Source organism: Trichosporon asahii, assembly GCF_000293215.1.
Source record: "Trichosporon asahii var. asahii CBS 2479 unplaced genomic scaffold scaffold00008, whole genome shotgun sequence".
Lineage (NCBI taxonomy): Eukaryota > Fungi > Basidiomycota > Tremellomycetes > Trichosporonales > Trichosporonaceae > Trichosporon > Trichosporon asahii.
The window spans coordinates 137,986-165,933 of NW_014040916.1; the positions used below are offsets into that span (position 1 = coordinate 137,986).

Here is a 27,948-nt window from a genome sequence, read left to right on the forward strand (position 1 = left end):
GTCGGTTGGTGAGATGGGGATTGTTTGTTGTGGTTCTAATGCGGTTACTGTGGTATCGTCGAGGCGATTGCGGGGACAGTGTCGGACAGATAGTGAGTAGAGTAGTACTAGGCCATAGCGCGTCGGACGGCGCGGTGGCGTTGAAAGAGAAAGTGTGAAGACTTGTCGGAGGGGTGGGGTTGGTCGATGTTGTCAACAAGCACTGACGGACCCGCGGCAGACGCGACTGAGCGTAAGCTCTCCCCGCATCAGCACGCGCACTGTCAGATGGGACCTGGCCGCGAGAGATGGCGGACACGTCATTGTTCTGCAATCTTATCAGCGGGAGACCACGTGGCTGTCTTCCCCGCACTGTTCTGGCCCTTACCCCGCAGAACATGACCACCTGATGCGGCCACCTCCATCACCTTGCACACGCCAAGTGAACACCGCCGTCGAACCCTTCCTCGTCGTCACACAACCTCGTCGCGCTGTGTGTTATCGCTCCTCCGCCTCCCTCACACCCCTGTTCTTGCATAGTCTCTCGATCTCTCACCATGTCCCCTCCCGACCCCGAAGTCAAGGGTGTATCCACCGGCAAGAATGTCGTCATGGCCTCTCGTGGGCGTGCCCCTTGGTACACTCCCGACGGCAAGGTAGTCCCTGCCTATGTGATCGGCATCGCTGGAGGAAGCTCGTCGGGGAAGGTGAGTGGATTAGTTGAGGCTTGCGACGTTGTTAGCTAACTAGACGCCAGACCTCCGTCGCCAAGGCTATCATGTCAGCTCTGAACCACATCCCCACAGTCCTCATCCTTAGCCAGGACGCCTTCTACAAGCAGCACACCGAGGAAGAGATTCAGCAGGCTTACAATAATGACTTTGACTTTGGTGAGCTTCCTGATTCTGCTTCTGTAACTGACCACAGACCACCCAAACTCTATCGACATGGAGCTGTTCGCCGAGGTACGAACTATACAGGTCCTATGAAGAGCTGACCGGCAGTGCCTCGACAGCCTGAAGCACGGGCGTTCAACTGAGATTCCGGTGTACTCGTTTGTGCATCACCAGCGTATGCCGGAGAAGCAGTATCTGTACGGAGCAAGCGTGATCATCGTGTGAGTAGCTGGGCGTTCCTCTTTCAGAAGCTGACGAGCAGAGAGGGCATTATGGCTCTGCAGGACCCGAAGATGCGCGACTTGTATGACCTTAAGGTGTTTGTGGTGAGCTGGATGCCGAAAGACTTTAACTTATCACCAGAACTGTGACTCGGACCTTATGCTCGCCCGTCGCATCCGGCGCGACACGGCCGAGCGCGGTCGCGATGTTGTCGGCATTCTCGACCAGTACCTGCGCTTCGTGAAGAACAGCTACGACAACTTTGTCCAGCCTTCCTCGCGTTATGCCGATATTGTAAGCTCAAAGATTGGTGCGCTCAGCTGACGTCAGATTGTCCCCGGCTTCAACAACGACACAGCCATCGAGCTACTTGTGTCCCACATTCACCGCCAGCTCGATGCGCGCACGCTCAGCTTCCGCCGCGACCTGGCCAAACATGCGCACCACATCGTTGAGGACTTCGCTGCCGAGAAGCACATCAAGCTGCTGCCACAAACGAGCCAGCTTATCGTGCGTCCCCCTTCATGCTGAGTCGTCGATAGACCTAGCTGACCTCCCCAGGGTATCATGACTATCCTCCGTGACGAGCGCACCCCTCGCTCCGAGTTCATCTTCTACACCGAACGTCTCGCCACGCTGATTGTCGAGCATGCGCTCAACTTCCTCCCGCACCAGCACAAGGAGATCCGCACACCGACCGGCGTCCAGCACGTCGGCATGGGCAACTGCGAGGAGGTACGTGATCTCGGACAGCTATGGCGATCTCAGCTCGAAGCTCACCCCAGTCCATCATCGGTATCACGATCCTGCGCTCTGGCGGACCATTCTCACACGGTCTCCGCCGCGTCATCCGTGATGTGCCGCTGGGCAGCATGCTGATCCAGTCGGACCCGAAGACGGGCGAGCCGCTGCTGCTCTCGACCTCCCTTCCCGATTCGCTTCACAGCCAGGCGGAGGCGAAGACGAAGCAGGTTTTCCTCCTCGACTCGCAGATGGGCACGGGTGCCGCGGCGCGTGAGTGCTTCTCTTTCCAGCTGCCATGATCGCGCAGGTAAGCTGACAACAGTCATGGCCGTCCGCGTGCTCCTCGACCACGGCGTTCCCGGTGAGTTAATTTCCACACTTCCACATGCGGCATGGGTCTGGACCGCGTTTGTTTGCATCTTGGCATGCGTGACGTTCGCGATCGTTCACGCGGTACACAACGCGCGTGCGCTGCGCCGCGTGTCGCGTGCCGTGTGCCGTGCGTACGACAGTCCCACAGATCACAGACATTCATGATTACCCGCGGTGATCTGGGAACGATGATCGCTGGATCTAAGGCTGGACCAAACATCCCTGCCCTCCTTGTCGTGAGGGTGTGGCTGTGCGATTGTCGGTCTAGGGCGCACGCGTCTGTGTTGCCTGCGATTCACATGCCTCCCCCTGCCAGCGCCTGCGGGCGATCATGCCCCTGCGTCTTGTGTAGTGATCGTCGTGCGCGGTGCGCGGTCCGCGGTTCGCAAACAACAGCGCGTGCACGGCCGCCACGGAGAGATGTCGCGAGGAGCGCGCGGAACGCGATCGCGCACCGCCTGGCGATCAAGTCGATCAGCTCGCAGCTCGCGCAGCTCGGGTATCTCGCTTGTCTACCTCCTGCCTCCTGCCTGCCTCCGGGCAATGCTGCGCCTCGAGGATCGAGGATCCTGGACCGCGTGCTGCCTTTCTGAATTCCGTCGAGAGACAGCTGCGAGTGCTCCACGCGCTCCACCCCCTTGCCCCCACGCTCTGGGCTCTCACAATCTCACGACCTCATGCTCTGAGATCGGGCCTCGCTTGGCTCCCACACAGACCACCTGCGACCATGCGCGAGGTTGAAGTGACAGCCCGATGTGATCACAACCCCACCGTCCAGACTCAGACCCAGACCGAGACCCAGACCCTCTCCCAGCACCCCAGTTGCAAGAGAGACACGCAAACTAACCCCAGAATCCAACATCACGATCCTCGCCTTCCTCGTCTCCCGCCACGCCGTAGCGACGCTGCATCGCACATTCCCCGGCGTGCGAGTCGTGACCGCGGCACTCGACACGGGTCTCAGCGAGCTCAAGATCTCGTTCCAGTCCCTGTCCACTTCGAGCGGGGAGGGCCTGTCTGAGGGTGACTTCGCGGCTCGACTCGTCAAGAGCGAGCATATTGAGGATATCTCGCCTGAGGACGGAATGGGTACGAGACGGAGTGGGGAGAGACATAGGGGTGGTATGGCGGAGAAGGAGGTCGAGAAGGTCGCTTGGGTCGTTACCCCCGGCATGGGACATATTGGAGACAGGTACTACCTTGCTTAGCATTAGAACATAGACGCATATGCATATGGTCGTGCGACTGTCTTCCTTGCATTCGAATCGACGGCCTGAAATCACTACACATACATACTGCAGATGCGCTTCACCACCCCGCTTCCCTGATGGCCAACTTAGTCAGTTTTCAGTTTTAGCCACTCAGCCTTTGCGCCCTGCAACCCAAGCTTGGTGCTGAATCGTAACAAATCATTCATTCGTGAACCCATGTAGTATAACCAAAAGAAGAGGAAAGACGAGGAAGAGAGAAAACGTATAGAGACCTATGGAGACCTATGTACAAACTGTATGGAGAAACGGCAGCTATCGTGCGCCGTTCTATCAAAAACTTTGAGACTTTGCTTTATGACAACCGGGATTGATTTGTGTGGACGTGAACGTGACGTGACGTTTGGTGGGGATGTGGATGTGGATGAGGCTTGGGGGTTATGGCGATTTGGTAGTGCGAGAGAGAGAAGAAGAAAGGAAGAAGGAAGCCGGGGGTATACCAAAAAGAGGAGAGGAGGAGAGGTCTAGAGTGATAACCGTTCGTTTGTTGTGCGTGTGATTGTGATTGCTGATGATGCCGTTGCGCTGGAGGATGGGGGCGGAGGAGGCGAAGATGCTCACTCGACCCCTGACGTCCAGCGCGTGATTGGGGAAATGCCGTTTCAATGTGTTATGGATGGGATACGGGGTATGGCGGTCGAACCGTTCGTTTTTCGGAGATGGTTGTACAGTTGCGGTGCGGGTCGCTCGCAGCGAGACCGACAGCGCGTTCAATGGCTTAGGCAGAGATACGCCTCTGCTTGAGAGCTGGCCGACCGAGAACGGAGCGGCCACGGCCACGCTTGGCACCAGTGGTAGTGGCGCCGCGCTTCTTGCCGTTGGCGCCGGGCATGAAGTCGTCATCCGAGTCGTTGTCCTCGTCATCCTCCTCCGACTCGAGCTCGTCCTCCCCATCGGTTCCAATCTCGGACGGAGCCCACTGCTCCTCCTTGACGTCGAGTCCGCTCTCGTCAAAGGTAACGTTGGCAATACCTAATCCGACAGCCGAGACTCCGCTAACTTGACGATCGCGCTGAGAAGGGTCCTTGTGCTGGACGGGGCTTCCGAGAGTGATGGTCTGCTCGTCGAGTTGCTCTTCCATGTGCGGGTTGCCGAACATCGGCTTACCGATCACGGTCGGAGTCATGGCTTCCGGCTTTTGCAAAGGCTGCTGCCATTGGTGACCCATGGGGAACGAGAGGTTGTTGAACTGACCCGCCTGGCCACCAAGAGGGAAGATACTGATAGGAGGGAGACCTTGAGGAGTCTGAGTCACGTTCATGAGCGAAGAGGTCGTCGAAGCGGTTGACGCGGCCGAAGACATACGGATCGAGCCACGAGGAACTACACCAGAAACATTAGGGTACGAGGGGGCTTGTCCCCACTCGACCTTGGACTGTTGAGCGGGTTCATTGGCGTCCTTGCTCGAAGAGGCGTCGTCGTTTCCGTTTGCAGAGTTTTCCCGGCTCATCGTCTGGCCGTCGGCGTTCTCGTCCCATTGAGTGCTGTTGGCGTCTTCACTCCTTCGCGGCTGGACTGAGGGCGGCTGCTGCTGAGGAGGGCGCTGCTCAAAACCCGGAGTCGAGCACTTGAAGGGGTCGGGGTTGCTCCAAGAGTGGTTCATGGGCATGCCGGGAGCAGAGTGGAAGCGCTGCATGTGGGGAGGAACAGCGTGTAACTGGCCCTGAGTGCCGGGCATCATCGAGGCGGTGGTGAGGGGAGAAACCATGCTGCCGTGCGAGTCGACCGAGAACTGCATGTTTCCGTAGCCGTTGGGGGGCTGCTGGAACTTGATCGTCGGGACAGAGTTGATGTCGACAAGGTCGGGGCTGGCAGCGCGCTCAGACAGAGGCGACTGGCACAGACGACCGTTGGGCATCTTGCCATTCTCCATCTTGGGCTGGCCATTAGGGTAGTACGAGGGCTGGAGGGGGAGCTGCGAAGGGATCGACAGCTGGCCGGGAGCAAAACCCCCACCGACCCAAGGGGCGCCAACCATCGGCATCGGGGCGCCGTACTGGCGGAGGGTGTGCGGGTCGTGCTTCATGAACATGAAGCCGTTGCCGCCGCCGTTCATGCGCGCGACCGCTTCCTGGTTCGCAAACACGGACTCGGTGCCGTTGGTGTAGTCCGGACTGACGAGCTGACCGTTCTGAGCGGTCTGGTCGTTGCCGTAGGTGAGGCCGTTGCTGTTGCCCTGGAGGTCGCCGCCGGGGGTGCGGTCAGAGGGGCTGGTCTGGTGGCTCGGGTTTGACGCGTCTCCCTGGGGAGTGTGGTGCTGAAGTCCGGGGTAGGCGCCCTGTCCGGCGGGGTCAGTCGGGTGGAAGAAGAGGCGGGCGCCACCACCGGGAGCGGCGAGCTGGCTGCTGTGGAGTTGTCCGTTGACAAACCCGCCGCCGTAGTACGCCGCGCCCTCTGGCGGGTGAGAGGCGGCGAAGGCGTGAGGGTGACCAGACACCGACGAGTTGGCGCTGTAGTCCTGCGAGTCGCTGCCAGGAGCGGGAATCGCACCAGGCGCACCGGGGATGAAGCCTGTGGGGCGGTAGTTGGGCACGTGAAGAGCGCGGACAGAGCTAGAGGTGGGAGGAGGAAGATCGGGGTGCTGCCTCTTGAAGTGCTTGAGGTAGGTGTTGCGGCGAGCAAACTGGCGGCCACAGCCCGGAACCTTGCATCCGTAAGGGCGTTTTCCGGTGCTGAAAAGGCATGTCAGTGTCTGCGGAATGGCGGTGAAAGACTGGACTCACTGGATCCTGCGGTGACGAGCGAGAGAAGACGAGTCGGCGAAAGCCTTGTTGCAGGTTTCACAGTGGTGGGGGCGCTCACCAGTGCTGGAAGTTAGCAAGGCAGTCGAAGTTGTCAACTCACTGGACACGGGTGTGGACGGTCAGAGCAGAACGCTGGATGAACGCCTTGCCACAGCCACGGTACATGCACTGGAAAGGACTGTACGTCAGTTGGGTCCAAGCCTTGTAACTTACCGCTCGTTTGTGTGGATACGGAAGTGACGCGCGAGGTCGCTCTTGCGGGCGAACGCGCGGTCGCAGTGGTCGTACTTGCAAACAAAGGGGCGCACGAGGAAGTCGTGGCCCGGGCCGACATGGTTGCTGTCGTTGACGAGCTGTAGTGGTGTAGAGGAGCGTGAAGACATGGTGGTGGTGCAAGGTGTGGAAGAGAGATGATGAAGGTGCGAGAACGCAATGTTAGCAAGCTGTGCCAAGGGGGAAACGGAGGGGAAGAAGTGAAGGAAGAAGTCGGAAGGAAGAAGTCGTCTAGACTTTCCGAGGCTAGCCTACACACGGTGTGCTGTGTTTGGAGGCAGTGGCGAGATGGGGGAGAAAACAAGAACGGGGGCTCACATCAAGGACGTCCATGGTGGTTGCTGGTGTTTGGGGAGACAGGATTAACAGAGTCGACGACGTAGCAGACACGGCGACGACGGTAGAGGTCAAGACTGCCCTTTTAAGCAATAAAGGAGGTGTTAGAGATGGGAGAATCAACCAACACGATCGCGCGCGACGAGCAGGGCGACCAAGTGACTAGGGCGTTGATTCAGAGGAGGGGGAGGGGCCTTGACGCGACAGTTGATCCGACACGGGTTGCTGTGGGTTGCTGCTGATCCGGAAGATCGAGTGCCGATGAGTCGTTTAAACGGAACAGAACGTGGTTCGATCGATACTGTGACAGTTGCAGACGGGGAAGCAAACAGCGCTTGCACTGCTGGGGGTAACGCGTGGTTCAGACGGAGGCACAGTAATGTCGCGAACGGAGGAACAGGTGCGGGCGACGGAGTGGACACACAACGAGGAAGGACGTCAGCACGATGCCAATTACGGTACGGTTGCACAAGCGGACAACGACCACAATCTACCAAAGCCGAGGACACAAGTAAGGCTGATGGCAGACGGTGATCGCTGTCTATGTGTTGACGGACTCACGTCGAATGTACGTGCACTTGAGCTTTTGGAATCTAAGTTCAGATTGGAGCGATGGAGGAGCGTGCTTGGGGTCTTTGAGGACAGTCAGCGAGCTGGAGGGGCAAGGGCACGCGGAGTGCGCGGACACGGAGAGCGGTGTGTGGGGTTATGGGTAAGGGGGCAGGGGAGAGGGCGAGAAGACATGGGAGAGAGAGAGAGAAAGAAGAACAATGGACAAAGACAAGAGAAGCAGGAACTGAGCCCATGCAGTGTGCAGTGGCGGCGACCAAGTCAAGCAGACCGACTGACCACTGTTGCGCGAGTCGGTCGGGCTTGGTGGCGTCGAGCCGGAGTGTCGTGATCCAGCGACCGCTACGATCGATAGGTCGTATTCGGCGCAGACACGGGAAGATTGCGGGGTCGTCCAGGGAGTGCAGCACGCCTGCAGCCGGAGAGGGCAGGAGACAGGAGCGAGTACAGGAAACAGGAAGCAGCAGGAGGGGAAGAGAAGGGGGGGTTAGGAATGAGGGCCGAGGGCAGGAGGAGGAGGGTGGAGTGGTCGACAAGTGGCGGTCAGTGCTTCTGTGCCAGGGGTCGTAGGATCGAGATCCACCCGCCCGCAAGACCAGAGCCACCAACATCCATGCCATGCGCTCCCAACCTTCGCTCTTCCACGCCCCCCGGCCCAGTTTCGGACAGCGCCCGGCCTTGGGGCGGCTCCAACCGCTGGCTGCACATGAACGGAAGAAGTGCGGGAAAAAGCCGAGCTTGCGCACTGGCGAAGCAGGCTGATGAGAGAGGTAGGCAGGCATAGAAGGGGAGAGGAGGGAGGTCCGCGCGAGGAGCACGGTCGAAACTGCGGTCTGTGCAGCAGGCACTGAAAACTGGCGTATGCTTGCTTGTCTGAGATGCAGAAGCACGGCAGATCGGGCATGGAATTCTCGCGACGCGTCCTTGGGAACGCTGTCGAGGAAATTGTCGCGCGCGCGCGCTCGAGACTCGCCGTCCGCGCGCTGCGGGCCTGAGACAGTTGCTCAAGTCGGCAAGTGACACTCCGCTCTACCCTGTCGCAACCTGTCTCGCCGAACTTGTCTCGTCGTCGTCTGCTTCTCCATGGCCTCGCCTCGTTGATCGCGTCACAAGCACACACGCAAACATGCGTACCCGGCCGAAACGTTGAGCCGGACGGGCGGCGTAGGTTGCAGGTGGGTGTACGTCGTGGGGCTCACGTACACCAGTGCGCCGAGATAGAGGTCGGGCGGTGGGCGACACCACATGACCGCCCTCCGCCGTTCCAGCGAGCTGGTCCCATAGCCGCCTGTCCCCACGCTGAAAGTGCCGTAACCCGATGTGCGAGTGGCAGTCGTCCGGGATCCGAACTTCTGGGTGCGCTTATCTCGTTGGATACCGCCCGTCGATGGGAACACGCAAGCTCTTTGTCTGACCCGTCTAACCGTGTGATGAACGAGGTGGAAGATGGGGAAGGGAGCGGGGAGGCTCCGTAGGTAGGGTGGAAGGGTGGAGGGAGGGTGGAGGAGGTGACCGGCAAACCTTAATTGGCACTTACAAAGACTTATGCAATCCTCTTTAAGGTTTCGTCGAGGGGGATAGAGCTGATACAGTAACAGTCAGAGCTCCAGAGACGTTTACGAGGTCGTGTATGCGTGAACGCTCTGAAGATGAAAGGTATGTGACGGACCGTGACAGGTGTGGTGCAAGGAGGAAGACCAAGTTGGGAGAGAGGGGGAGGGGCAGGGCATACGGCGAGTAATAAGCCGAATGACAAAGTGACCGATGGCCAGTCCCAAGCGCCATGACGATTGCGATGGTCAAAAGTCGAGGGGATATGTCGGCAGGCAGCAGCGAGACAGCGAGACAGTCAGGCGAGCGACGGCACACATGGTGAAGCGAGCGAGAGAGCGAGCCAGGTACAGGACCAGGAAAGATCAGGAGCGTGAGGAATCGGCGAGGAACGAAGAGTGACAACAGGGTCGGTCGGGTTGGGTCGATTTTAGCGATAGGTAGCATGAGGTTCAGGGGTTTGTTATTCCGTTGAATTAAGCGCTATGTCAGCGTCTACCTCGCGCGCGCTGGCATGCTGGACCGGCAATAGGGGGGAGGAGGGGGGCCAGGCTGCCCGCATGCTGCGCGCATGACTTTGCGCACGGCTTGCGGGCATACGAGGCGACGGCCATACGGCATAGCACGATATGAACTTACTCGGACTAAATGAATAGCTTGATAGCGGGTAAGACAACACTTTAGGGCCTCGTGCTAGGGTGCGGCCAAAGGGCTAGGGGCGGAACACTTAGCACGCTGGATCGGACACCCAAGAGCGGTTAAGGCGTCAGGCGTCCGGCACTTTGGTGCACTCAGGTCCAACGCAAAGGCGGAGGCGATGAGAGATGGCCGATGGTAGGCGGACAGCGGACAGAGCGGTGCTAGACTGAGCAGACAAACTATGAGCGAATGCCAGTCAGAGACGCCAGTCGTTGCAAGCGGCGGTCTAAGCAAGAGTCTAGATGGTCTGCGGTAGACCAAATAGAACTGAGCGAGGAGGGGAAAGACAGGCGAGACCGTGCGTGCTGGTTATGAGGAGGCGTTGGCGCTGGGGTTGATAGCTGGGGGAACCGAGGTTGTCGAAGCGTCTGGAGTCAAGAGTAGTCGACTTTGGTGAGCTCGGAACGTCGAGGTGTGGGGTCAAGGGGTAGGACAGGAGGAACGTTAAGAGCAGCGCGGAGACCAGTGGCAACCGTCTGTACTTAACCTGTTGAGAGTGTACGAGAGGGGAGTGGAAAGTTTGGGGATGAGAGTACGGGGGAGGACTTCGGCATCGAGTTGGCCGGCGTACTTTTAAAGATAACTCCTCGATCTCTGTGATCAGAGTCCAGTAATCGCGCAGCTCAGGCTCTGGTGCTCTGGCAGTTGGTAGTTCTCGCTCGCTCTCGCCTCTGTCCTCTGTCCCCTTACCCTCCGTGCCGGGCCATCTCGCGTGGGTGCTCGTGCATGGCTTGCATGGTTCATGGCTGCATGGGATCGCGAAAAGTTACCAAAGGCGGCGATGATGGCACGTAGTGGCCTCATGATTGTCAGAGAACCATGTCGGCGGCCATCTTGCAAACCTTGGCTGCCCTGCAGAGAGGATATGCTGTCCTGACCTCCTGACATCTCGCATACCTGAATCTGTCTGAACCGCAACCGCCAGAACCGCCAGAACCCGTGGCAGAGTCAGCCCAAACCAGGCAGTTGAACATATCGAATCCTGGCAGTGCTCTCCTGCAGGATCTTCTGGGCATGTCTTCCTATCCCAAACGCAGCCTCCCAAACCCTGGGTGCGCAGGGCTGCGCGCTGGCTGGGGGAAGGGGGGCGGCCGTACCACCGCCGTACAACCTCCCTGGCAGCGGCCGCCCTCTGCTCAAGTCCCTCATGTTCCCTTCGCCGCGCCTCGTCTCTCCTCTGACACCTCGTACCTGGCTGAGCCCTATCTGGACCAGAGAGAAGACGGGCGGTTTTCTCCCCCCACCTGATTTCCCCACCCGATTAATTCCTGGTTACCCTCACCACTGTCCGTCTCTGCTGCCTGTCCGCCCCGCTGCCGGGCCGGTCACAGGTCTGGAGGCCAGGAGTAAGGATCGAGTATGATTAATCACTTTCGCTGCCCATATGCTTTCGCGTTTCAGGATTTTCGGTCCGACTCTGGAACTTTACGTTGAAGCATATGTTGACTGAATTCTAACCCGAAACTCTCTTGCCTGTAGCCTCATTCTCTATGTTAAGTCGCCGGTCCTATTTCTGCATCCTTACGACAACCTGTCTGTTGTTGAAACTCTTGATCAGTTGCGTAACCAGCGCCGTTAGAGCTGCCGAGCGAGCGGAAACCGCCTGAGCAGCCCGTATCACCCGTCCAGCCCCTACCCCGCTGAAGCAGCCAGGAGCACAGGAGCAAGATAGATCTGCTGACACGCCATGCCAGCCCACTGTCGGGAGAGTCTCCGGGCTGAAGAGGTGATGGTATGCGGGGCGCATGGACCCCGCCAGGCTGAAGCACACAGACAAAGAGAATTCGGGCGGCTGGGCAAGGCTGCGTTGAGGCTGGGCAAGGCTGGGTATGCACGGCTGCACGGCGGCAGGGTCGTGCAGCATCTTGCCAGACGACCCATGACGAGGCACAGAAAACGAGCACCTAGGGGCGTGCGAGAGGGTCTGACCGGTCAGGAATCCAACAGCTACCTGAAGACGAGGATTCAATGAGGGTCGGACAGTTCGGACTTGGCGTCGAAAATGCGGGAACTCTTGATCTCTTGATGTGTGTACGGCTGCCAATTCGCTATGTGGCCTGGGGCAGTCAGGAAACACAGGAACATGCCGGCCGGCGATGCATGCTAAGCTGCATTATTGCCCCTCTGGTGCATGCGTTTCGAGAGCACAGGAAACAGGTTGAACCTTGTGTCTTGATCAAAAGATCTATAGGATCCGAAGGTCATCTACGATCGCTGAAAAATGCGCCAATGCAAAAAGTTGAGCACAGGAACGGTCCGCTTGTCCGGCCCAACGAGCGTCTTAGGCCGGTCTAGGTCACCGTTGGAAGCCCCAGGCCTGCCCAAGTCTGCCCCAGGTTCTGTTCATATTGCAATCGAACAAGTGCCTGAGTTTTGTTCGATCCATGCTGCATCACTGCGGAGCCCAGGCTGCAGGCCGCACCCCGCACGCCGGGCAGGAATGTGCACACCGGCGCAAAGGAGCATAGGAGCAGAGTAAGAGCCGAAGCGAAGGCGAGGTAAAGGAGCGCTCCTTTCTCTGTGGAAGACACCGGCAGGACATGCAGGACAAAGTGGCCGCCGCTGCTCTTCCACATGCTGCGCGAATAACTTTCTTCAGTGTGACGGACGCCCCATCCCACAGGCACGCTTGTTGCGAGCGATTCTTATCAGCCCAGGGGAGGCTTTCGTAGTGCAACACACTTGTAGCGCCTGCAGGCTCGCTGGCGTACGCCGACTGCGGTCTCTGGATACTTTTGGTTCACGCGCTCCTGCAAGTCCTGCATGTTCCTGCAACTGCTCGAAACGCCCTGCATGGCCGGCTAGAACGCCACAGGGTCGATGTGGCGTGCATGGCTTACTGGGCTGGGGCGTTTCGAACAATGACCGGTCGCACACAGAAAAAAAGTTGGGCCAACATGGCTGTAACGTCGCCAAAGCTCCGGCTCATTGGCCGACTGCAGCCGAACGTGTCGCCTGCTTGCGGGGTCGGGGTCTGCTGGACCGCCTGCGGCCTGCGGCTCCCTACAGACCCGTCTAACTCGCAGTAGTAACTCGAACGTTGTCGTTCTGCGTAGTCTGGCGAACTGGCGTCGCTGTCTCGCTCGCACCTGGCCGGCCACACACACCTTACCCTTCTGGGAGTGTAGCCTTCTCGCCGGGAATAGTGAAGCGTTCGCGATCTTACTGGCGAGAACGAAAGTCACAGACTGTCTTCATCCCGTCCTCGTTCGTTCCCCACTTGTCCGCCCGTCTGTTCTCTGCTATCCTTGATCGCGATCTGCTTGTCGCAAAAACGCGCGCGAGACGTGCATCGGCCACGTAAAGTTCGCAAGGCACCAGGGCGACACATCGCGCTACTTAGTCATACTCACGGCACATGCTGCCGCAAACTTTTAGTATGCATGTCCTCGTGTTCTCTACCTCTCTAACGATGAGTGTTTCTGGCTTCCGTCGGACCGTCTTCCGGGCAACGGACCCCTTTGGACACCTCGGTCATGGCGGACATCGGTCTGTCTGATGTTATGCAAGCGGGAATGTAAGGGGTAGCGGACATGCTTACCATTGTACTGATCACCCACAGCGGGTAGGATTGGATGGCCATGATGAATGTGGTCGTAATGGCGGCTCAGGGTTTCGCCTTGCACCCGCCCTCTCCAGGCAGTCCAGGCAGCACAAACTTCCCTCCAGGTCGAACAGTTCCGTAAGGTCTGCAAGGTCCTCCAAGGCCGTGCATTGTCTGAGACGGAAGAAGCGTCGCACCTCTGAGTTTCCAGAAAACTGAACTGCCTAGAGCTGACGACATCACGACTGGGGACGCGCAACAGCAAAAGGAGTACGTACGCCTCTATCGTGCCGTGGCGCTTACATGGCAGTGTCTCGCGCGAACCTGCGCTATCCTCTCTATGCTCCTGCGCACGAATAGCAGGCGCGCTAGTACGTACTCTGAACTGACGTTATCTGGTGCTGGAACAGCGTCAGCCTACCAGGCGGAGTCGCCCGATATGGTTGCAGCTCACTCAGCCGGGCGTACGCACTCTCGCACTGCCCGAAGCGACTATCTGAGCCTGCCGAGAGGCACAAGCAAATGCGGGGAGCTGCACCCACAGCTCGTGTGCCCTTTCTCGCTCCTTGCTTGCTTTCAGTCGTCACACATTCAGAAGCAGACACCACACGCACATAACGCTGCATCCCGATGACAAAGAGGCACACCAGAGGGCACATGATCAGGGTGAGAAGATTGACTTGTGGCCCCGACGGCTTACGGCCAGACGGCGATGCAGCAGGCGCCCGCAGCACTATAGCGCTAGCGCTGTCTGAAAACTGAGAGGCGGAAAAACCAACCGAATTTTCTGATATCTCTTGTCCGCGTGCGTCCGCACTGACAATGGCACCGACGCCGTAAGCGCCAGCATGCAACCTTGTCATCAGAAGCGACATCAACCTGAAGCCAAAGGTGTCCTGACTGCCGCGGCAGCGCTCAGCCAATATAACCAGCTCTTGCTCGCAGCTGCAGTCGCTTGTCAGCTTACGGTGCTGATGGTGGCCAGGGCCGATCGCGGTGCCTTGCGCTGAACGGCAGCGTGCCTCGCTGGCGCTGCTTGACAATTCAGCAACCTCTGTGCGCAAAACCACGCAGTAATTGCTCGTCTTCCTGCACTAAAGTCTCCTGCCTGCACCAGGTACACAGGCACATGCAGTGCGCACAAAGGCACGCCGAGACATCGCAGAGGCCGTCGTCTAGCCTAGGCTCTCGTAGGCTCTCCATTGCGGGCTTTGGTAGCACTCGCCCCGCGCCGGGCCCGCTGACTTTCTCAGTGCACGTTTGCTGGAATCGCGCCCGCACCATTGGTCGCAAGCCCCGGCCTGTCACGGAGTGACGGCCCAACGGTGCAATGCAGGCTGGCGTTCTGCATGCTGCGTGTCAGATCGGTGAGGCGCCGTAGCATGGCAAAGCGGCGAACCAGACGGCGCGCAGCAGGACTCCGGATCGTTTCGGCATGCACGCCGCCCCTGCGTCTGAAAGGCAAGGCAAGCGAAGCACACCCGGAGCCACACCGCATACGTCGCTGCGGGGTCCGCCTATCGCCGCTCGTCCTGCGACGATGGCGCCGTTACCTCCGGGGAGCCGGAACCGACGAAAGCGAGCGAGATCTGCTACAGCAGGGCGTACGCCGGCGTCATGTCTGGCGTGGCGTATCTGACTCGAGGGACGCGGGGGCTTGCCGGGCTGGCGTCCACGGACTGGCTTGTCTGGTATGCGTCTGGTGTGCCATGGGCAGCCTGGGGCAGCCATGGGAAGCCATGGCTGGCGGCCACGGACGGACGTTAGCATCCGGTAAGCCCCCTGCTGCGGTGGCGCTCGGAAGGCGTGTTGAGGCGCGATGGAGACAGCAGATGGTGGCCCCACACCATTGTGCGAAACGCCATGTCTGAGCTCCCTTACTCCACACACCCTCGGCGACCCTCTGGTCCCCTCCGCATGCGACTTGCTCGGCCGGTGACCCTCCGTGAAGGTCCTCCTGTGGACGTCCTGTGACAGCTGCATGTGCAAGGCGCTTCCCCAGCGTCTGCGTGCGCAGGGCCTTGGGTGAATGCCAAGCCAACGCTGTCGTCCTTCTCAGGGCGGCCTACTGCGTATCACCTTCTGCTCATGTCTGATACCTGGTGGGTCGGACAGACGTCAACTTGACGCAACATGACTCCATGCCGCCCAGACACGAGTCGCTCCTGGAGCTGCCTCGCAGCTTCCGCCGTATATCCTTTCCCTCTCCGCACACCAGATCCTGGCCGGACACGCAGAAAAACCAGATCAGACGAAACATGGCGTGGCTCGGCACACCCGGTACACCGAAGAACTCCGCTATCGGGTCCGCGCCTTGGATTGGTCTGCGACCTGTATTCAGAGATTGCACGATGCATTACATGACAACGACGCTCTACTATCGAGCTTGACGCGATGGGAGATAGCAAACCTCTCGTTTCGCTTTATCTCCCCTGCACATGTATGGCTAGCTCTCGCTGTGTCCTGGATTTTCGCGGCTTTCCGTATCATGCATATGCATCTGAATTTTCTCAGATACTCACTACTGATTGCTGCTGCATATACTGGCAGAGGCTAGTAGTGGACCCTTAGGAGAACAATAGAAATCAAAGACTCAGGGGCGATAAAGCTGGTTTCATCAAGATGTGCTCGAAATGTTTGGGGGTGGGTGGTGTCGAGGGTTCATGAGGGATCGGTGAGGGATAACGAGGAACGAAAGTGGACGCCGAGGGGTGAGCGAGGAATGCTGAACCGAGAAATGCCAGAAAGGAATGATGGCGGCCTGTGCTCTCCCGGTGGGTCTGACGACCCCCGTCAAGAACAAAGAAAAAAAGAGGTGATCAAGGAAACGCGAGGAATTTCATCAGCACGGTCGGCGGCGCAGTGAGGCGTGCCGGGGACGCCCTGTATGCCACTGTGTGATGTGAGGTGGGCTCGGATTGCTGCCACCAACGCCAACAGACGCCCACCGCATGTGCGTAGACAATGACAGACGTGCACTCCACGTCCTACGCCCGGATACCATGGCTGTGGTCCGCCTGTCTACGGCTGGCACGACTGGCTGGGCTGAGCCACCATGCCGCCAGCCAAACCACCACCTTCCCCGCCTCATTCCTCGCTATCACTCGCGATACCATCTTCGGGACACAGCATCGGGCGAACTTGTACTTGGGCGCTGTCACGTTTAGCTGTCCGTTGTGATTTCTCGGTGTACTGGGATCATCGGGGGTCGGCCGCCCACTCTGTGCATCGGAAAGCTCGCCTAGTCGGCTGGAACGGTCGGCACATACTCCTATATCCTCCAGGTGGCAACTTGCTGCGCAAACGCTGGCGGGGTCTGGGATCGACTCGAAGATGCAGGAGTTCTGCTTTCTCCACGCACCCCAATCTCCTTCACCAGATGGCTAGACAGCTTAGGGGCCACCCTCAAACGGTGAGGAGATATCGACAGGATAGTCGGTCTTACTGATTACGGTGATTTGATCTTTGATGTAAGGTCCAGCCCGTGCTCCGCGATGCGCTGGGATCTCTCAAAGCCTAGTCGGTGCCGAAGTCGGTGCACAAGGGCATGAAATGCATCGCATCTCGTCGCTCATGGGATTTCGGACAGTCGTGCCTGCTTCGACATGATCGTGTACCTGGCCTGCTCAGTCCCAGTACCTCATCTGTGCGGGGACGATCTGTGCAATATCTGTGCAGAAGAAATACTAAAACGAAAGGTCCAAGCGGCAGCCTACGACACCGGATATCTCGTTCATCTCCCCCACCTCCAGAACATGAGTTCACATCACCCCGCGCTTCCTCTGATCTCCTTGGCTCATTGAAGGCCGTGAAGGACACAGACCACCATACGTGCATCCCCAGTTCTGACCTGCCCTCATGCCCGAGAACCAGCCTTCGCAAACCGGGGTAAGATTGTAGGTTACCGAGTACGCAGGTGTGCGATGGCCATACAGGACTCTCAATCTATCGGAGCAAGCACACACCTTCTCAGGAGCAAAAGATATCGATATCGAATCTGTCAATCCCGTGTTGTCAATCTCGCCCTGATGTTGGCGAATCATCGCGGAGGCTTCGACCAGAAATGACCCGGTTGCAATGAGGCCCACACTGCTCTCAACTTGCAACGGACTGTTTGCGATCTGGCGTTGGTAGGATGGATTCTTTTCGAACCACATGCATCCTTCTCCACTCGCTCGCGAACTGAAACGCGGCAGTGGCTGCGAGATTAGCATGAGCCGAGTAAGCTATTGCCGCCTTCCGCTGATCCGCTGTCTGCTGAATAGCATCAAAGTCGAACAGGGAGTTTCGAGTTGAATTGTCGGTGACCATGACATGCTTAGATGAACGAGGAAAAGCATTCGCGTCAACCGTTTCATCCTTCTGACGGGTACTCTATTGCTCACTACAGCCTTGCCAGCCGTTACAAGCATGCTGGCCCGCGGGACTTCCGATGGCCTAGACTGAAGGTCAAGCAGTCTCCGCGTACAATGCGTCCATACCCGCAGCTGCCGCGAACCGGAAGCTCCGTTCCCTGGGATACCGTAAGCGCTCCGTTCTGCCCCACTTTTACCACAATACCATCACTGTCAAGTTCACGAGATTAGGTTCACTACCGCAACTTGGGAACCCAAGCCACAGATTTTGGTGCTTCAATGAACGGGACGCTAATTCTGAGATCGAACAAGTGGTGGGTACCCCCTGCCTCGTTCGGCTGACCGATCTCAACCTTCCTGGCTCCTGTTAGTTGTCCTTCAAATGAGCGATCCGCACCTCATCTCCTGCAACGCTCCTGCAAGTTGAGAGAGTCAGATCCGTTCCGGGTAGGGCCAGGACGCAGACCCCGAGAAGGTCGTCCACTGCGCTGATTCTGCCCCGATTTCTGTGCCGAGAGAGCAAATGTCGCGACCAGGGCTGAAGTCACGACTTCGACCCGTCCTGCAGGTATTGGGTCTGCGTGTGCTTTGACTGCAATTATTACGGTATAGAATCTCCGCGTCCTGGCTATTCTCGTACTTCTCGTACATCGTGTTCTTTCGTGACGTGTGCTCAGCTCGTTATTCCCCGGCGGTGGAACACCGGCTCCGGCCTGTCCTCGTTACTGAATCGTCGATTACTATTCTGACCGCGCGCCCTTTCGAAGCATGTTGAGGAGCCGATACGAGCCTGGAATATCTTTCAGGAAGCGGTAGACATGCATGAGAGCAACGGTCAACCTGAGTACGTTGACCGTACTTGGTGCATCTGATGGGTTCAAACGGTGGTCTACGGCAAGCCCGTCCGGCCCGGCAGCGAGCACCTGAACGCTTGACCTGAGTAGCGACCTTGGCTGCATTCACAATCGCCCGTGCATCCCGGCCCACCTCCCGTAGCCTGTTTCCTACGGTCCTTTGTCGAGCTGAATGCCTGATCCCTCCTTGGCCGCGTTGGTTGCCGGTCTTGGCTGCCCAGTCCGTGTCCTACGGTGACTGTCCTGCAATATGTCCTGCAAGTAAGAACGACATGATTAGTACAGGGTCCCCATCGGACGTACCTAGTGCATGCATAGTGGTAAGCTTACGGCACGAATGTCAAGAAGCCGTGCTTTCCTTCAGCCGCGCAATTGACGAAGGAGTCGAAAAGACGGGGGTCAGGGGAGATTGAATTCAATCGTACCGCTGACGGCGTTCAACTTGGACTGAAAACGACAGAGTGACAGACCACCACGCTCCTAGCCAACTCCTGACATGCACCTGATGCGACTGAGCAGCGTGATGCATGGCGCATCGTAATGTGATAGCCCTATGCAGAGCTAGTGCAAGCCATGCCGTTGCGATTGCACGGACGTGACGATGGGCAACGCCAGCACATGCGGCACCATGGGCACTGACGATGCCGGCATAGCCCTTTCGATCCCCTTACGCTGCCCTTCGAATGCCGTCTGCTACCGCTGAAGGATCGAGTTGGCGCTTGCTCGCTCCGTGCCTCCGCGTTATCAAACTGCACAACCGGCACGATTGCAACTCTAACCGTACAGGTGCATCCGCCAGCCCCAGCGCCTTCGGGAGTGAGATGCGGAGATCTCCCTCATTGACGGACATTGCGATCGTAACGAGCCCACTGGAGCCGCAACCTTCAACATGTCCTCGAAACGGAGCGCACGACGCCCAGTGTTTCGTAGATAACGGTTACTGGGCGGTTACTGCATCGCAGCTGCTGACAGCTGTCTGCGAGCCGCTAATGAATCAATGTGGCATGTCTCATTTCGACACATTGATGGTGGGCTTCGCTCAATTGCGCGATCGTGGATCGTCCGCACACCTCCTGCCATTTCGTCGCGGATTTGGGAGAGCAGACCTCATGGGTTGATTAACATGGCGAGCCGGTAGGCCTGCGAACACTTAACCCCAGTACGAAACCGGGTTCCGCAAGGCGGACACGATGCCGCCGCAGTGAACTTAGCTAGACAGTGCAGACCTGCGCAGCCGCTTTTCGAAGTTCGCGAAAACACGCATTAGAACCCCGAAAGCTTCGCCAAGACGACTCTTTGCGAGCTTGTACGCGAACATGGGGGGCTCGACCAGCTAAACAACGCAATGAGCAGACCAAACGGGCCTTGGCATCTGTTAGCAAGTTAATGGCACATAGTGCGACTGCCTCGGCACCGCGGCTTTGGAATGGCAACGGAATGGAAACGCTCCGGAAGCCTCGACGGAAGTCTCTGAACTCCGCTACGCACGCCCTGCATATCCACGCGCCGTGCTAGGACATTTGCGTGCCGCGGAGACTTGCAATTCCACCCGAGACAGTGTGCTTACCATCGCCATTTTCCGTGTTGATACGAGGCGGAGTTTTCCATGCAATGTGGCGTTGTTGCGACTGTGCACTTGCTTGCACATCGCGGTATGTCCACCGACCCATGTGCCTTGCAGCTAGGAGGCAGATCACAAAGGGCACAGAGGGTATGACCCTGTAGTCTAGTGCTGATCACTCTTGCACGCCAATTGCCTGTGCGGATGGCGAGCCAACTTGTCAGGCTCTCTTGAGCAGCTAGGCGGATGTCGATACCGAGGGAGAATGACGGAAACAGCAAGTGACTGGCGGATGTTCTTGCTGCGTCAACAACGTCGCATGCGGTGTGGAACCTCCCGCGATGTATTTTCGAATGCATAGTAACCTAAGGCTGCGCAGCGGTGACGGTCCCGCAATTCTGGCCTTGGCCGCGCTCAGCCTGGCTCGCTCTGGACCTGGTATTGGGCCGGGGACCATCTCTGTTCCGCGCCGGACCGTGAACCCACTGAACCGAGCCAGTCTTCGCCCAAACTCGCTTCCCCTGCCTACGACCTGTTTGGCTCATACAGCCCTGGCCAAAGTTCGCCGACTAGACCGATCTAAGTTTGATCCACTGCTACCCCGTAAACGGAGATGAAGACGAGAAAAGAACACTGTCTCGCTTGCAGAGCACACTTAGACTCGTGATCGGCCTGCGCATTGCGCAACGGAGGCAGCACGCTGGCCAGCGGAAGGCAATGACGAGAGTACCACCCCAGGAGCGCACATTGAGGGTGCCGACGGTGCCGAGCCCTGTCTGCTAGTCTGTTAGCGCTACAGGCATTGCTTTGCCCGACGAGTTATGCTCCGATTACCAAGGTCCAGGAACCGATTGCTCGTCTCGTGTCTGTTTTCCCCCTCATCCCTCCGTACCCTACAGTGTGCGGGACGCTGCATGCGTTGCACTGCACTGCCGGCTCCTGGATGGTCAAGTCACTGGTTTCTCTGCATTCCGCATTACCGTCGCCGACGACTTCGTCACTGAACGTTGACCCGTGTCAGTCGACGACCGCAAGCAATCGGCATCTTCTTGCACATTCGCACTCTCTCGCAGGGACGGAATGTCCGTGATTGCTGGAGCCAGGGTTCTTCGGGTTCGGGGACGACAACTCCGGTCGCGCCGGTCGCTCCGGTCGCTCCGGACTTCCGGGACAAGCCAGGACAGCATAGAGTTGCTGAATTGCTCCGCAGTATTAAATCCGGTCGGTCAAGTGGGTCTGGTCGAGCGAGCAGCAGCCCAGCTGGGGTCAGGAGGCAGGTGGCGCGCCGGAAAAAGCCCAAAACGGTTCAAAAATGTTCGAAAAAACGTAAGGAAACAAGTGTCATAGTGGGTTCAAGATAAGGATGGACACTGGCACATCACATGGTGAGTTCAGGTATGCTTAGACATCTTAGACATGGTTTGCAGGAGCGTCGCAGGCGCTCACAGGAGCCCAACACGAGTTGTGCAGGGTTTTGCTCATCACACTGTCCGTGCTCCGCGCTCCGAGCGATCGCAACCGCAAGCGACTGACTGACCTGACCAGCGTGCCCCGGGTTCGCCGGGTTCACCGGGCCGCAGGGCCGTCACCGAGCGAGCCGATCAGACGACTGCGCTCACGAGCGACGTGCTGGCGCCGCATTCCGCACACCTGCAAGCTGCGTGCCTCCGGCACAAGGTCGGCCCGCGCCTGATCGAGTGCGGTCTTTCAACCAGGAAGCGGTGACTTCATCGTGAACGATGACAGGCTGCGCCGGGACGTGTATGCATGTCGTACTTCCGGGGTATGTCCGCTATGAGAGCATACACGCATGCAGAGCACGCTGCCGACGGCACAAGCACGCACTCCAGAGCACCCGGTGTGCAATGAGCTGCAGCGCAGACGCCGATGACACCGGAAAAGTCTTGCAATGACGCGATGAGCGAAGCGGCCACTTTCAGGCACGCAGCAAGGATGCCTGCGTTTGGAGGTGGAACACATTCAAACATTCCACGTAAGAATCGTATTGCGGGACAGGGGTGGCTTGGGGCCGCTGGGAGCCATTAGGAGCCGCCGTGAGAGGCACCTGGAGCAGACCTGGAGCAGACCTGCAGCAGACCTGGAGCAGTCGTCGGAGAACCAGCTCAGAATACCGGGGTAGACGCCGGGGTTGCAACGAATATCAAGCACCGACCGAACGTTCCGCACTCCTTGCTCGCTCTATGCACCGCATCCAGGTCGGTCGTGAGCATAACCGTCATCGCAAGGAGGTGAGGGTCTCCACCGCCGAGGGCGGAGGTTTGCAGACTGGGAGGTGCCTGGTTAGTCGCCGGCAATTGAGGTTAGTCGCCGGTCGACATCGACCACGAGCAACATGCCTGACGGACTTGCAGAGCTGCGCTTCTCGATCGCGAAAGGAGTGCTGACGTCTTCGTCCGGAAGACTTGTTCCGGGGCATACGCGACGGTCCGGGTGTGCCGGGGGAAGAGTCGGGTTCGCTCGTGGCAGAAGCTTTGTGGCGCGGCTTGAAGAGTTGACGCTGTCTGAAGCGGTCGAACAAAGGCTATGGATAGGGGTAGCAATCCCAGAGCAACACCTTACTTACTCCCCTCTCTTTGAGGGTTAACGCTGAGTTCCAAACCCGCTACTAACTAGGTAGCAGTGGCACTGACACCTTGCCCCTATAGGTCTCACCGTCGCATTGCGTAGATGCCTAACGAACATACATCGATGATGCGGAGTGTCCAGAGCCGTCAATGGGGTGACGCTCGGCTATGCACGATACTCGATATAATCGTATCCACCTGCAGTGGTCTAGGTCTAATTGGCTCCGATGAGACTTCCACTCCGTGTGAGCTGCCCGCCTCCGCACAAGAGCGAGGGTGAACGTGTTGACCACAGTCAAGCGAATGAGGCAAAGAGGTAGTATTGAGTTGTGGAGACCGCGAAGAAGATATCACAGTTCAGAGCTCAACGGTAGATTCTGTGCTCTCTGGTTCGGACGTGGCTACGGGGTACCTGCACATATTTACATCCCTTCCCAGCTAAAGATTACAACAAGAGTTAACGGCCAGGGCTGTCAACGGCACATGCACCCAAAGTTAAAGCCGATGCTGATATCACTCCCACTTATAGCCCTTGGAGGCTGCTGTACCCCATCTATCTCCCATTCCAGGGACGTTCTGGATGATGTAAGGGCGGTTTGCTTCAAAGATAGAGACCCAGCCCTCGAACTTGACTTTTGTGCGAAGGTATTTGACCGTGTCTTGCTTGGACGCCGAACCAACGCGCCTCCATGCCCTCAGTGCGTTGATAATCTCTTGCACTCGATCCTTCTGGCACTCGGCAACGTCATAGCGGGCCTTCTGGACGTCCTTTGCATGAGTCTTGCGCTTTTTAAAACGCTTTAAGGCACCCCCCAGATCGTCATCGTCGTCGTCAATGGCACCTTCGCCTTCATCATCGGAGTCGAGGAGAACGACCACGTCTTGGCCGTTGTCGTTTTTTTCGAGGGCATAAGAAGGTACCGCCCGATCAGCCGTAGGCACCCTGGACGCGGCGTGGCTCGTGTTGCTTCCGGCGCCAGTCTCTTGCCCGCTGGAACTCGACTCGCGCTTCACCGCAGTAGTGTGAGACGAGGCGACGTTGCTCGTCTGGTCGATGGGGTGGCGTAATGATGAGTTGTTCAGGTCCTTGATGTCGGGTTTCCTGTCCTCGAACTCCTTGTAGAAGGAGACTGAGTAGGTGTCGAAGGGAAGGAGATCATGTGCGTCTATCGAGTGTGAAAGCCAGCTTTCAGAGACAAAGATGGTCGCTTTACGAGCTCCCGCTGGAGGTTGTGTTGCTGTGGTAGGAATGACGACTATCGTGGCTTGATCGATGTCCACCGAGCGAACACCGGCTGCCTGGGGTCAGTACTCTCCCACACCTTCCCTATCCTCACCTGGGCCATGAGAGAGCAGGAGGTGGCGACGTTGTGGAGGTGAATGCGATGCGAGGTCCTGGATGGAGAGAAGATGCAGTGTCTGTGCTCATCTCCTTCCTTGAGCTCATCTTCGAGCTCGTCATCTGTCATGGTGGAGGAAGAGCCTCGGAGCGAAAGCGAGGAAGACAGTGGAGGCTACGAGCGGGCACGGGACGCGAGAGCTTACAGATCAGGCCGGCCTGATTCTCCTATTCCTGTGACGCCGTCAGTCTGGAAGGTTTGTCTGGGGGGGACTTACCCTGCCGAACTATGCCCCGTTGGAGGGTTTTGATTGCGAGATGAAGAAGAGGAGATGGCAAATTGTGGTAGAGGATTGAGATGTCTACGGTGAGACCATTCTTTAGTTGCGGCACCGACAGCGGTGACCGTTGCTTCCGTTTGGCGCTAATCCTCCACCCTCTATGTCGCGTACGTCGCACACGGGCACACGGGCACACAGGGCATCTTGCTACACGCGTGCATGCGACCGAGTCCCCTAGACGCGGACGAGCTTAGCTTGTGCGACCTTCCGGAGGGGGGCACAACCACCTCCCGCACACCTTCAACTGTCATTGGCCTTCAGTTATAGCTTCCGGCCACTGTTGCATGTGTTGTGAGTGCAGAGGGGTGCCCCATGGGAAGGCCTGCCCAACATGATCTCCAGTACTTAGGCTCTCACTGGACCGCAGTTGTCGCAGCCCTCGGCACAGCTTTCCTCAGAACTATTGAAGACTCCACCATCCTCGAATCGTGCTGTGTCTCCTCGCTTGTGACTAGTTGCGGTCCCAAGAGGACCTGAAAGCCGGTGGGTGCACACACGGGAGCGGCGGGACGGAAAGGATGGTGTTGCACTTCAATAATGGTTGCTTTGCTCGCAGGACCAGGCAAGCCGACTCCATTCCTAACTGCGGCGCCCTCTTCTAAGCCTGCTCGCTTCAGACCGTCCGCATGCAGAGTATTCGGTCTGCCTACGGTCGACATCGCGAGAGGCGAGGGGGGCGAAAAGTCTTCTTTTCCTGGGCTTGCATGATCGAAGGCTCTCAGATGAGTGTCGTCGCATGGACGCAGTCCTTGGCGGGTCAGACTTCGTGCTATTGGTAGAGCTGGGAGACGTAAGCAGCTTCCCACTGATGCACTCACTTACTACCACATTGAGGTCCTTCATTAATCTGCTTCAGGTCGTCTGTAGAACTTTGTGGCTTCGCTCCTGGCTCAGTCATGATCCTGCGTTTGGTGTGAGATAGGTTGCGGTCGGTTTCTACTGTCTCTGTATTTGAGTCCACATTACGGAAACTGACGTGGGCAGACTGAGACAGGCGACATGCAAGTCAACACCAAGCGACCTGGGAAGCGCTGCAGATGTCAGTCATCTGGTTTCCACGCAGTTGCGGTGGTGGCCTGGGAACTATGAGCAGAAGCCGATTATCGACGCAAGTGCCGGTGCGCATAGCGTCTGCAAGCGCTTCCTGCAATCTTATCACCCCAGGAGCGGAGGCTCGGCTCAGTCTGATGGCTCGGCTGAGGCGAGAGTGAGTTGATAACGCACGTGGTTGGTTTGCCACGTCAGAAATTTTCCCGATTTTTGACTCGTCCACGGAGAAGTCCGCTCGCCCGGAATGGCTGCAGCCCGCAGTGTCTCGCCGAGCGCGCGCTCAAAACTCTTCGTCACTACCTCTTATCTCCTCCTCACCCCCCTTCACCCTCTCTAAAAATGTCGTCGGAGTCCGTTCCTCAGTCGCACCCCTCCATCGTCGACGGATGGTTCCGTGAGATCTCGCCCCAGTGGCCCGGTCAGGCCATGACCCTCAAGGTCAACCGCATCCTCCACCACGAGAAGTCCCTCTTCCAGGATGTCCTCGTCTTCGAGTCCGAGACTTACGGCAACGTCCTCGTCCTCGACGGCGCCATCCAGGTCACTGAGCGCGACGAGTTCTCCTACCAGGAGATGATCACCCACCTTCCCATGAACTCGCACCCCAACCCCGAGCGCGTTCTTGTCATCGGTGGTGGTGACGGTGGTGTCATCCGTGAGGCCCTCATGTACGACACCGTCAAGAAGGTCACCCTCTGTGACATTGACGAGGCCGTCATCCGTGTCTCGAAGCAGTTCCTGCCCGGTCTCTCCAAGTGCTACGACGACCCCCGTGTCGAGGTCTTCATTGGTGACGGCTTCAAGTTCCTTCCCGAGCACGAGAACGAGTACGACGTTATCGTCACTGACTCGTCGGACCCCGTCGGCCCCGCCGCCGCTCTCTTCGAGGCCCCTTACTTCACCCTCCTCCGCAACGCTCTCCGTGAGGGCGGCCACATGTCGACCCAGGGCGAGTCGATCTGGCTCCACCTTCCCCTCATCAAGGAGCTCCGTGAGACCACCAAGAAGCTCTTCCCCGTTGCCGAGTACGCCACCTCGACCATCCCCACCTACCCCTCCGGCTCGATGGGCTTCCTCGTCTGCTCCAAGGAGCCTACTCGCCAGATGAACAAGCCTATTCGTCAGGTTCCCGACTGCAAGTACTACAACAACGATGTCCACACTGCCGCCTTTGTTCTCCCCGAGTTCGGCCGCGCCATGGTTGAGGACGGCAAGAACATTCTTCCCGTCTTCGGTGGCGTCCGCCCCGGTGCCAACGGCCAGACCTCTGGCAAGAAGGTTCTCCTCCTTGGCTCTGGTCTCGTTGCCCAGCCCGCCGCCAAGTACATCACTGAGCACGGCCACGAGCTCACCATTGCCTGCCGTACCCTCAAGACCGCCCAGGACCTCGCCCAGGGCCTTGAGAACGCTACCGCCGTCTCTGTCGACGTCTCGTCGCCCGAGGCTCTCCGCGCCGCCGTCAAGGGCCACGACGTCGTTGTTTCGCTCGTCCCTTACACCCACCACCGTGCCGTCATGGAGGCTGCCCTTGCCGAGGGTGCCCACGTCGTCACCACCTCGTACATCAACCCCCAGATGCGCGAGCTCGACCAGAAGTTCAAGGACGCTGGCCTTGTCTGCTTCAACGAGATCGGTCTCGACCCCGGAGTTGACCACCTCTACGCCGTCAAGATCATTGACGAGATCCACAAGGCCGGTGGCAAGGTCAAGTCGTTCTACTCGTACTGCGGTGGTCTCACCGAGCCCGCTGCCTCGGACAACGCTCTCGGCTACAAGTTCTCGTGGTCGCCCGTCGGTGTCCTCATGGCCCTGAACAACACTGGCCGCTTCCTCAAGGACGGCGAGCCCGCCGTCATTGGCGGTGGCAAGGACCTCATGCAGTTCGCCAAGCCCTACTACTTCACCCCCGCCTACAACCTCGTCGCCTACCCCAACCGTGACTCGACCGTCTTCCGCGAGTTCTACGGCATCCCCGAGTGCGAGAACCTCATCCGCGGCACCATGCGCTACGGCGGCTTCTGCGAGGTCGTCATGGGCTGGGCCGACCTCGGTCTCCTGAACGACGAGCAGAACGAGCTCGTCGCCAAGGGCGCCGCCCCTATCACCTGGCTCGAGCTCACCGCCAAGCAGCTCGGTGTCCCCGCCGACAAGGAGAAGGTTTCGCAGGGCATCCTCAACCTCCCCTCTGTCCCCAAGGACCAGTCCAAGGTCATCCTCCAGAAGTACGCCTCGCTCGGCATGCTCTCTGACGAGCCCGTCGCCCAGGCCGGCACTCTCATGCGCGCCCTCTCGGCCCTCCTCGAGACCAAGTGCCAGTTCGAGCCCGGAGAGGTCGACCTCGTCCTCCTCCAGCACACCTTCGAGGTCATCCGCGCCGACGGCCGCGAGGAGACCGTCGTCGCCTCGCTCGAGGAGTACGGTGACCGCCACGGCGGACCCTCGGCCATGGCCCGCCTCGTCGGTGTCCCCTGTGGTCTTGCCGTCCAGCTCCTCCTCGAGGGCAAGCTCAACAAGCCCGGTGTCCACGCCCCCTACGACGAGCCCACCGCCAAGCTCTTCCGCGACCGCCTCGAGTCCGAGGAGGGCGTCAAGATGGTCGAGAAGGTCTTCTAAGCGTGCTCGACGATCAAAAATAAATAGAACACAATATTCAAAATGTTAAATA

At 58.5% G+C, this 27,948-nt stretch overlaps 5 protein-coding genes across 5 annotated transcripts; 2 read left to right on the forward strand and 3 right to left on the reverse strand.

Moving 5' to 3' along the window:
* Window positions 1-536: 536 nt before the first annotated feature.
* On the forward strand, window positions 537-3,421 carry A1Q1_06668 (uncharacterized protein; the record flags this gene model as incomplete). Its single annotated transcript, XM_014327717.1, has 9 exons — window positions 537-686; window positions 737-944; window positions 1,050-1,192; window positions 1,239-1,407; window positions 1,456-1,607; window positions 1,659-1,832; window positions 1,883-2,111; window positions 2,164-2,202; window positions 3,066-3,421. The coding sequence occupies 9 exons, from the start codon at window positions 537-539 to the stop codon at window positions 3,419-3,421; spliced, it is 1,620 nt and encodes a 539-aa protein (XP_014183192.1).
* Window positions 3,422-4,199: 778 nt separating this feature from the next.
* A1Q1_06669 (uncharacterized protein) lies at window positions 4,200-6,608 on the reverse strand (the record flags this gene model as incomplete). Its single annotated transcript, XM_014327718.1, has 3 exons — window positions 4,200-6,153; window positions 6,205-6,324; window positions 6,439-6,608. 3 exons carry the CDS (start codon window positions 6,606-6,608, stop codon window positions 4,200-4,202), a joined length of 2,244 nt encoding a protein of 747 aa, XP_014183193.1.
* Window positions 6,609-23,066: 16,458 nt separating this feature from the next.
* A1Q1_06670 (uncharacterized protein) lies at window positions 23,067-24,022 on the reverse strand (the record flags this gene model as incomplete). The annotated part of the gene is made up of 2 exons (XM_014327719.1): window positions 23,067-23,852; window positions 23,891-24,022. 2 exons carry the CDS (start codon window positions 24,020-24,022, stop codon window positions 23,067-23,069), a joined length of 918 nt encoding a protein of 305 aa, XP_014183194.1.
* A 564-nt stretch (window positions 24,023-24,586) lies between these two features.
* A1Q1_06671 (uncharacterized protein) lies at window positions 24,587-25,131 on the reverse strand (the record flags this gene model as incomplete). The annotated part of the gene is made up of 2 exons (XM_014327720.1): window positions 24,587-24,995; window positions 25,052-25,131. 2 exons carry the CDS (start codon window positions 25,129-25,131, stop codon window positions 24,587-24,589), a joined length of 489 nt encoding a protein of 162 aa, XP_014183195.1.
* A 491-nt stretch (window positions 25,132-25,622) lies between these two features.
* A1Q1_06672 (chimeric spermidine synthase/saccharopine dehydrogenase) lies at window positions 25,623-27,896 on the forward strand (the record flags this gene model as incomplete). Its single annotated transcript, XM_014327721.1, has 1 exon — window positions 25,623-27,896. The coding sequence occupies one exon, from the start codon at window positions 25,623-25,625 to the stop codon at window positions 27,894-27,896; it is 2,274 nt and encodes a 757-aa protein (XP_014183196.1).
* Between the last annotated feature and the right edge of the window lie 52 nt (window positions 27,897-27,948).